Source organism: Podarcis gaigeae, assembly GCF_964106915.1.
Source record: "Podarcis gaigeae genome assembly, chromosome: 11".
NCBI lineage: Eukaryota > Metazoa > Chordata > Lepidosauria > Squamata > Lacertidae > Podarcis > Podarcis gaigeae.
In genome coordinates this window covers 1,164,780-1,175,531 of record NC_139687.1, presented here as the reverse complement: position 1 = coordinate 1,175,531, position 10,752 = coordinate 1,164,780, and the positions used below count along the sequence as shown (strand labels likewise).

The following is a 10,752-nucleotide window of genomic DNA, read 5'->3' as shown; positions in this document are numbered from 1 at the left end:
CCGGGATCCGGCTCCGGGGCTGTGGGGCACCGGCCCCTCTGGGAAGCCGGGAGGGGTCCCCCGGCCAACGAGCCTCTTCGGGAAGCCCCGCCCGTCTCTGCCGCGGGACCCCCGGCCCGCCCCGGCCGTGCGAGGTGACTTTCTCCCGGGAGGGAGACCGGTCTCTGCCCCGAGGGAACTGGCGGGGGAGGTCGGCCGCGAGGCTTTGGCGGAGCGACCGCGGCGTCGGCGTCTCGGCCGCGCTCCCTCCTGGCTTCCCGAACTCGGCGCTCCGCCCCGCGGCGCCGCTGACCCGGATGCGCTCGGCTTTCCCGGCCCGCCTCCGCCCGCGCGAGAGCCGCGAAGGAGGCCGAGGCGAAGGAGGCGGCGGCGGCCCGCCATGGCCGAGTCCCCGGAGGAGGTGGCGGTGCTGGTGCAGCGCGTGCTGAAGGACCTGCGCAACGCCTTCCAGCGCAACCCGCACATGTGAGTCCGGCCCGCTCCCGGCGGCGCCCTTGGCGGGAGGGAAGGGCGCTGGCCGAGGGGAGAATCCAGAACCTCCTCGGCGAGGCAGCCAAGAGAGTTCTCCGCGCCCCCGGGCTCCAGCGGGTGCTCGCTTCCCCTTGCAAGCCTCAGCTGCCTCTTGCTAGAGAAGAAGGCCCTCCGCCGCGGAGGAGGAGGAGGAGGAGGAGGAGGAGATTGCCGGGTTGGTCTCGAAAGCACATTTCCATCTCTAATGGTTCGGCGTTAATGTACTTTGGCAGTATCCCTCTCTTCATGGGATTTCAGATAGTTTTTTCGTGTCATGATGGCCTCGGTCGTGGGTGATTTAGCTGAGATTTCTGCATTGGAGCGGGTTGAGCTAGATTACCTTCAGAGTCCCTTCCAACTCCACAGTTCTATGAATCATTAGCCAAAATGGGCAAATTGGGAGAGAAGAAAGGGGGGGGGGCCCTCTGGATCATTAGCATGGATGTCTTTTACCAGTTAGAATAACTTGTGTAAGATCCCATTTCAGATCTGTGGTGATGATGATGATGATGATGATGATGATGATAATTTATTATTTGTACCCCATCCATCTGGCTGGGTTTCCCCAGCCACTCTGGGCAGCTTCCAACAAAAATTAAAAATACATTAAAATGTCACACATTAAAAACTTCCCTGAACATTAAAAACTTCCCTTCAGATGCCTTCTAAATGTCAGGTAGTTGTTTTTGTCTTTGACATCTGGTGGGAGGGCGTTCCACAGGCCGGGTGCCACTACCCAGAAGGCCCTCTGCCTGGTTCCCTGTAACCTCACTTCTCGCAATGAGGGAACCGCCAGAAGGCCCTCAGAACTGGACCTCAGTGTCTGGGCTGAACGATGGGGGTGGAGACGCTCCTTCAGGTATAGATAGATGGGTGTTTAGCTCCTAAGGTCTCAACTTGTAAATTTTGCTCTGGAATTTGATGAATGTATAAGAAAATATTTTCAAAGATGAAAGATGACAATAATTGAGGTCAACCTCAGTTTCAAAGATGACAATTATTGAGGTCAACACGCTGAACAAATTCAGAATGCTGTTAAAAATAATAAAAGCATGCAACACTTTCTCCACTTTTTAAATTGTTTGATAATTACTACAGGGCCCACCACAAATTAAAGGAAATATGTGTCCTTTTTCTCCATCTGTGTCTCCATAGGGACCACCATGACATATGGAGGGGAGTCATATGTCTGGAAGCAGGCCGTAAAAATGCACAATTGGGAGCTTTGATTGGCACATTTTTAGATAAATGTCTTCCTTCTGTGTGTTATGATGATAGCTACATAGGCAGATGGTAGACAATCAGAAATGCGTTCTTAGTAATGTGTAAAGTAGCACTGAGAATTAGATGGCGGCATTATGCATCTGTTAGATATGCGTAGGTCTGTTCAGCGGTGGAGTAAGCTGATTGGGCGCCTGGGGTGGCGCGCTTACCCTGCGCCCAGGGGCGGGGCCAGTCAGGGCAGGACGCCCAGAACAGTCTGCCTGCTTCCTCCCCCTCAGCCGCCCTACAGCTGAGGGGGAGGCGGTGGGCAGACCGTTTGGCGCAGCGCGGAACCTGCGGGCACCCAAACCACCTGCAGGCCCCGTGGTAAGTGCCGCCCGGCATTTTGTCACCCTCCTCAGTGGTGATACCTGGGGTGGCCCACCCACACCGCACCCCATTCTCTGCCCCTGGATCTATTATTTTGAAGAGAGGGCTACTTTTTACAGTGTCATCCTTACAGGGTTTATAATACAGGTTGCTATAAAGTGAAAATTTAGAATAAGGACCCATTCTGAGATTCTTAAATCTCCTTGTAGAACTTATTGGAAAGGAGAACACCCTCTTGCACATCCTGTATCAGCAGGTAACTGGGGGTAGACTTTGTAACTGGGCCAGACTTTAGAACGGGCTTCCTCAAACTCAGCCCTCCGTATCTTTTGAGACTACAATTCCCAGCATCCCTGACCACTGGTCCTGCTAGCTAGGGATCATGGGAGTTGCAGGCCAAAAACATCTGGAGGGCCGAGGTTGAGGAAGCCTGCTCTAGAATGTAGGAAGCTGCCTTATACCAAGTCAGACCATTATTCATCTTGCTCTGGATTGTCAACACTGTTTGATGGAGGTTCTCCAAGCTTCCCGGTGGCAAATCTTTGCTAGTTCCACTGGAGATGCCAGAGTTGGATCTGGCACTGTCTGCATGCAAAGCAGCTGCTAAGGCTCCATTCTGAGAACAGAAAGCTTACTAATGAGTCAATTAACAATATCCTAAAGTAGTCCCAAAGTTGATGGCATTAGTACTCATCAGCACTTCACACTTTTATTCCTTGACTTAAAATCTTGAACAGGCAGTCAGTAGAGTTCATTTTTGTGTCACGTTGTACCTGGCTTTGAGAAACTTCCATGGTCCAGATTGCTGACTGGATCTGGCAGATTGGGACAGATAACTTTGATAGCATATCATCTGTGTTGGTCACCTTTGGATTTCAGGTCTCATTCAGTGGTTTTAATCTTTCTAAATGGCCAGGGACCTATATAGTTCAAGAATTGCCACTATTGAGGCCCTTATCTAGAGTTGCCTTTTCTTTTCTTTTTAGTTTTGCAAGATCTTAAAAAGAAGAAGTTTTGAGCTATTTTTAAGGTGGGCTTAAGGGGGAGGCTTTTTTGCTGGGATGGTACTAACCCCTGGAATACTGTCAGAAGTTTGGCTTTTGGAGCAGATAGTGATTCTTTTAAGATCCTGAACCTGATCTTTAATTCCTGCTGCCTTTCATACTCGTTCTAATCTTTTAATTGCTTTTGCATATTCTTTCCTTTTGGTAATGGTTTTAATGGTTTTTAAATTTGTACTTATCTTTTGTCTGCTTAAGTCTTTTCTAAAAAGTTGGAATAGACATGATGAATAAAATGCGGTAGAAATGTTGACTAAAAGTAGAGCCGGAGTCTTGGGCAGGTGCAGATTTTTAAAATTACAACACCTGTACCCTGGGGTTTGTGGGAACAACACCCTCCTCAAAATTCCCCAGCAGAGAAGTCTTCAAGTGGTTCTTTAAAGAGGACAGATGTGATCATGAGATGCTTGCTTTCTCTTTTACTTGGAGGCCAAAACTTCAATACCCACCACCCCTTTGCTGGTGATTGAAAAGCCCTTTGTTCTTTAAGTGTAGAAGTAGGAATGAATTTTAGAACAAAATGTTTTTGTGTGTTGAGATCAAACATAACCATTCTTTCCACATCAAGGAGAGACACCAAGGAGAGCTGGGAAAATTCTGCACTTCAGGGAATGAAAAGTGTCTTCATATATTGAATGGTTGCAAATACACGTTTATTACTGCATGTGAACCGCGGCAAAAAACTGCAGCCAATCTCTGTTTCCTGGATCATTTCTGTCTGTTGCAAACCAAGATGGGGGCCTTAAGAAAGCAGTTGTTTTTTCAGGTTGTGTGGTGTTATCTCTCATACTGAATTTTTGCTTGCTCTCAAGTAGATTGCTTTAATCTCTTTAGAAGAAGAGAACTTTCTATTTTTATGTCTGTAGTGGTTATAAATTAAACATAAAGAGTCATATTTTTGACATGTTTTGCTCATTTGTCTTTTTCTGACTAAAGTAGGACAAGCCACTTTGACTGACATCATGTTCTATATTTAAATATTCACTAAATTTGCCAAATTCAATGTGCAGTGTTCTTGGATCCTACACTGCCACAGAAATTTGAAGCCTATTCATTAAGTAAGCCATGTAATGAAAATGGGACTACTCTTGTGCTTTTTATTTTGTTGTAAGGAGATGCTCACACTAGCAGTCTTACTAATTTGGATGAGAAAATAATGCTTACACTGTGCTTGAAGCATTAGAAAATGGTATAATAATAATAATAATAATAATAATAATAATAATAATAATAATAATAATAATTTTATTATTTATACCCCACCCATCTGGCTCAGTTGCCCCAGCCACTTTCCCTTAGCTTAATATATGTCCTGTCTAGGTTGCTCAGAGATACCTCAAATTGCTTTGCAGTCCAACATCCATTCATTGCATTAACAGATACAGTACAAGTAAACACCATTGGGAATGGAACATCTTGTTGCCTTCAAATATTAAGCCAGCACAGAAAAAATATAATTGCCATTTCAATTCTTATTTGATGTTCACAGGAGACTCTCAGTTGGGGCAAATCAGGTGGGGTGGAAAATATTCCAAGTGCTTTATTCTTCCAGGGGAAAAAATCAATTTCATTTTTAACATTTTTAAAGCTTTTTGTTTTGTTAGCTTTGTTTATTAAATGCAAATAAAATAAACATGCTAAATTAGATCCCTCTCTAGGGCAGGGCGCTCCAACTTTTCATACCAAGTGGGCCGCCAGAGTATTTCAACGGACTCCACAGGCCATGCATTGCCTTGTCACATGGGGAGGGGGACGCGCACACCCAGCCCTGGTGCTGCCTTCTCCAAGCCGCCTAAGCAAGGTGCCCGGCTTTGGGAAGGAGGAAGGAGGTCTCTAGGACTCTGCCAATGCCTCATGCCTCCTTCCCAAAGCCCACCGTACACCCACCTGGTTTTCCAGTGTGAGGGCTTGGGGGGGAGGTGTCAAATGTTTCTGAGGGACACCGGAAAAGGCCTTGGGGGCTGCATGTTGGACCACCCTGCTCTAGGACATAGGAAATAAATATGTATTTTTATTATTTATACCCCACCCACTCCAATTTAAGTGGAAAAAATCCTGATGCAAATTATCCAAATTTGCATCAGAAATATTTCAATTAATAATAATAATAATAATAATAATAATAATAATAATAATAATTTTTTATTTATATCCCGCCCTCCCCAGCCAAGGCCGGGCTCAGAGCGGCTTACAAGCAATAATAAAAACAAGATGAATGATTACAACTTAAAAACAAAAATAAAATACAATATAATACGCCTCCCTCACTGGTTGGGGCCACAGAGCACTAGCCAGTATTTTCACTCTGAACAGGAAGATATTCTGTTCATGTAATGGGAGTTGCCCCACAGCCCCTTGTTTCATCCTGAACAGTGGTGCTTATTCCCAGGCAAATGTGCCTAGGATTGCAACCTGAAGCAGGCAAGTGGCAGATCTGAGCGGGTCTAGGGCAGGCATAGGCAAACCCCAGCCCTCCAGATGTTTGGGACTACAGTTCCCATCATCCCTGACCACTGGTTCTGTTAGCTAGGGATGACGGGAATTGGAGTCTCAAGCACTTGGAGGGCCAGAGTTTGCCTATGCCTGGTCTAGGGTGTCAGATTCCCCTGAAGACAAAAACAGCTTGCCTCCAGTTGGGCATACCTATTTGCTTTGTAGTGGGAGTGCCTGGATGCCCAGCTCACACGAAACAAGGCCCTGTCTTCGCTTTTAACTTGCAATCTGCTATTTGAAGAGACTGGTTTCTGACTATGGCAAGCCTCTATTCCCTGCTTCTTAAAGTGGGTAACAGTTTACTTTGTGTCTTGTACATTTCAGTTTTATTTCTATGAGAAGTGAATTTTGGAAAGAAAAGAGAGGCCCCAAATTGTTCAGTTCAGCTTTCTTTTTTCCCTCCTGAAGCCCGTTTCAGGTTACCAGTGCAAAAGGAGCTTCATTCCTTTGTGCAAATTAATTTTTGCACCTCTGCAAGGTGGTGCAAATGAGCTGAGCTATTCAAATGACTCCTTCAAGTCGCCTACAAAGCTTCCTCTGTGACCTGGATCAAGTGCTAAATGCCTTAGGCCCCAAATATCTGAGAGGCTGCCTTCTGCCCTGCAGACCCTCTCCTTCTCATTTCAGCAGAGGGGGCTCTCTTGGTAGTTCCAGCAGCCTCAGAGCTGCAGTGGGTGGCAACTTGGGAGAAAGCATTTTCTGGGACAGCCCCTGGGTTGTGAAATCATTGTACAGTTTCTGTCATTTGCTGAAGAGTGGCATCTTTACACCCGAGAGAGAGATATTTTCAGAACCCGCCACATTATTGTGGATGTAATTTGTTTTAAACTGTTGTTGTAAGCCACCCAGGGACTGTATGGTAATAAATAAAGTAATAATATAATAAGAAGAAGGTGACACTGTCTCAGCCTAACCCTTAGGATAGGGATTTTCTCAGGATACAGTGGGTCAGAAACTCTGTTTATCGGCTTGTCCTTGGAGGAAGCATGGGATAAAAATAAATATAATTAATAATAATTAGAATGTTCTGTAGCTGATATTTTTTTATTCAGCAGCTCAAAATTGTGTGCTCAAGTCTTAGCATGCTGAAAATTGCTTTGTCTTTATACTTTTTAAACAAATGAACTAAATGGTCTGTTTCCATACTCCCTGCCGTGGAACAAAATAATGCACTCAAGAATTTATTTGCATGTTGTTGTTGTTTAGTCCTTTAGTCGTGTCCGACTCTTTGTGACCCCCTGGACCAGAGCACGCCAGGCACTCCTGTCTTCCACTGCCTGCCGCAGTTTGGTCAGACTCATGTTTGTAGCTTCGAGAACACTGTCCAACCATCTCGTCCTCTGTCGTCCCCTTCTCCTTGTGCCTTCCATCTTTCCCAGCATCAGGGTCTTTTCCAGGGAGTCTTCTCTTCTCATGAGGTGGCCAAAGTATTGGAGCCTCAGCTTCAAAATCTGTCCTTCCAGTGACCACTCAGGGCTGATTTCCTTAAGAATGGATAGGTTTGATCTTCTTGCAGTCCATGGGACTCTCAAGAGTCTTCTCCAGCACCATAATTCAAAGGCATCAATTCTTCTTCATGGTCCATCTCTCACTTCCATACATCACTACTGGGAAAACCATAACTTTAACTATACGGACCTCTGTCGGTGAGGTGATGTCTCTGCTTTTTAAGATGCTGTCTAGGTTTGCCATCGCCTTTCTCCCAAGAAGCAGGCGTCTTTTAATTTCTTGACTGCTGTCACCATCTGCAGTGATCATGGAGCCCAAGAAAGTAAAATCTCTCACTGCCTCCATTTCTTCCCCTTCTATTTGCCAGGAGGTGATGGGACCAGTGGCCATGATCTTCGTTTTTTTGATGTTGAGCTTCAGACCATATTTTGCGCTCTCCTCTTTCACCCTCATTAAAAGGTTCGTTAATTCCTCCTCACTTTCTGCCATCAAGGTTGTGTCATCTGCATATCTGAGGTTGTTGATATTTCTTCCGGCAATCTTAATTCCAGCTTGGGATTCATCCAGCCCAGCCTTTCGCATGATGGATTCTGCATATAAGTTAAATAAGCAGGGAGACGATATGCAGCCTTGCCATACTCCTTTCCCAATTTTGAACCAATCAGTTGTTCCATATCCAGTTCTAACTGTAGCTTCTTGTCCCACATAGAGATTTCTCAGGAGACAGGTGAGGTGATCAGGCACTCCCATTTCTTTAAGAACTTGCCATAGTTTGCTGTGGTTGACACAGTCAAAGGCTTTTGCATAGTCAATGAAGCAGAAGTAGATGTCTTTCTGGAACTCTCTAGCTTTCTCCATAATCCAGCGCATGTTTGCAATTTGGTCTCTGCTTCCTCTGCCACTTCGAAATCCAGCTTGCACTTCTGGGAGTTCTCGGTCCACATACTGCTTAAGCCTGCCTTGTAGAATTTTAAGCATAACCTTGCTAGCGTGTGAAATGAGTGCAATTGTGCGGTAGTTGGAGCATTCTTTGGCACTGCCCTTCTTTGGCATTGGGATGTAGACTGTTCTTCTCCAATCCTCTGGCCACTGCTGAGTTTTCCAAATTTGCTGGCATATTGAGTGTAGCACCTTAACAGCATCATCTTTTAAAATTTTAAATAGTTCAGCTGGAATGTCATCACTTCCACTGGCCTTGTTATTTGCAGTGCTTTCTAAGGCCCATTTGACTTTACTCTCCAGGGTGTCTGGCTCAAGGTCAGCAACCACACTACCTGGGGTGTATGAGCCATCCATATCTTTCTGGTATAATTCCTCTGTGTATTCTTGCCACCTCTTCTTGATGTCCTCTGCTTCTGTTAGGTCCTTAACACTTTTGTCCTTTATTATGGTAATCTTTGTACGAAATGTCCCTTTCATATCTCCAATTTTCTTGAACAGATCTCTGGTTCTTCCCATTCTGTTGTTTTCCTCTGTTTCTTTGCATTGCTCGTTTAAGAAGGCTTTCTTGTCTCTCCCTGCTGTTTTTTGGAAATCTGCATTCAATTTCCTGTATCTTTCACTATCTCCCTCGCATTTTGCTTGCCTTCTCTCCCCCGCTATTTGTAAAGCCTCGTTGGACAGCCACTTTGCTTTCTTGCATTTCCTTTTCACTGGGATGGTTTTCGTTGCTGTCTCCTGTATAATGTTGTGAGCCTCCATCCATAGTTCTTCAGGCACTCTGTCCACCAAATCTAAATCCTTAAACCTGTTCCTCACTTCCACTGTGTATTCATAAAGGATTTGATTCAGATTGTATCTTACCGGCCCAGTGGTTTTTCCTACTTTCTTCAGTTTAAGTTGGAATTTTGCTATAAGAAGCTGATGATCTGAGCCACAGTCCGCTCCAGGTCTTATTTTTGCTGACTGTATAGAGCTTCTCCATCTTTGGCTGCAGAGAATATAATCAATCTGATTTCGATGCTGCCCATCTTGTGATGTCCATCTGTAGAGTCGTCTCTTGTGTTGTTGGAAAAGAGTGTTTGTGAGGACCAGCTTGTTATTTTGGCAGAACTCTATTAGCCTCTGCCCTGCTTCGTTTTGATCTCCAAGGCCAAACTTGCCAGTTGTTCCTTTTATCTCTTGATTTTATTTGCATATAAACTAGTAAATTTGTATGACAAACAAATGAAACAAATTGCAAGCAATATTCTGTATATGCCTATAACACTGAATGAAAAAGGATCCTCCTTAATGTTGGTAACAACATTTAAGCATATTTGCCATTTAAGTCAGTGAGACTTCCAATATCAGAATTGTGGCTGGCTGGCTGATTTCAGTGGTAACCGTCTTGCAAAGGACTGACACTTCTGCACTTAAAGACATATTTTGCATAGAAACTTAAAGGAATATGATATACCTGAATGACAGTCAGAAGGGCATCTGCAGATGATCAAAGTGACCAGGCTGGTGTATGAGGGACAAGGCCATGGGCACATTAGGGTTTTATATACTCCCCCAGTCATACCTTGCACTGAGCCTGGTCCTAGCAGTCACCACAGGGTTTTCTGGAGTTGCTGCAGTCAAAAGCCGGGCTGCTGCGTTCTGCACTAGCTGCGGTTTTGGAACCAACCTCCAGGGTAGCCCTGCAGAGAGATCATCACAACAGTCCAGTCTGGAGTTTACTATGGGCCTGCGCCACTGTGGCTATGCTACCCCTGTCCAGGGATGGCCATAATGTGTGTTTCAGCCAAAGCTGGAAGAAGGCATTCTTGGCCAGGGGGGTCTCCAGTGACCAGGAGCTGAGAGGAGCCCAGGTTATGTACCTGCTGCTTCCAGGAGAGGGCAACTCTGTCAAGAGCAGGCAACCTGCCAACCTCCTGAATTTGGGAACACATCACCAAAAAGTTAGCATTGACTTAAAGATCAATGCTTTATTTATTGGTCTAATTTACATCCAATTATATCCATTCTTCCTTGGCAGCAGGTTCCATTGAATTCAGAGGGGGCTATGCCTAAACATACTTTCCTAGGAGTAGGCCCCATTGAATTCTGTGGGATGTACTTCTGAGTCAACATATGAAGAAATGAGATACTAATTGCATAATAGGAGTTTTTCAAGGCTGAGTCTATCAATTCTGGGAATCTAAGAACTAGACAGGCAGGAAGAAAAGAAGAGCCTGGCAAATCAGGAAGTGTAGGATGAACAACGGGCATACTTTAACAAGCATCAAAAGAAATGAAGAAAATAGTTATCTAGTTATCTTTTTACATGTCTTTTTTGTTTTTAAGAGATGAAATTGGATTAATTCCCTGTCCTGAAGCCAGATATAACCGGAGCCCTATAGTTCTGGTGGAAAACAAACTTGGGGTGGAAAGCTGGTGTGTCAAGTTTCTTTTGCCCTACGTCCATAACAAACTCCTTCACTACAGACAAAGAAAGCAATGGCTCAACAAAGAAGGTGAGTAATTCCATAAAATGTGTATTGTATGGTGCCCATCATTATTAACTTTCTATACAATTGTAAAGGGAGCCAGAACAAGTAGAGGAACTATTGAAGTTGCATCTTGAGTGTTGATTTTGTGCAAGCATTTTAAATAAGGTGGGACTCCTAGAGTGATGTTCCCACAACATGGTAGGACACAGAGGAGCAAAGTGACTGAGCTC

General features: G+C 44.9%; 1 protein-coding gene across 1 annotated transcript in view; it reads left to right on the top strand.

The window, feature by feature from the left end:
• Window positions 1–320: 320 nt before the first annotated feature.
• Window positions 321–10,752, top strand: part of PTAR1 (protein prenyltransferase alpha subunit repeat containing 1) — a 43,321-nt gene continuing 32,889 nt past the window's right edge. The window contains exons 1-2 of the mRNA XM_083702086.1: window positions 321–465; window positions 10,377–10,546. Coding sequence (XP_083558212.1) covers window positions 380–465; window positions 10,377–10,546 — 256 coding nt within the window. The 5' untranslated portion in view covers window positions 321–379. The remainder of the gene's footprint in view (window positions 466–10,376; window positions 10,547–10,752) is intronic.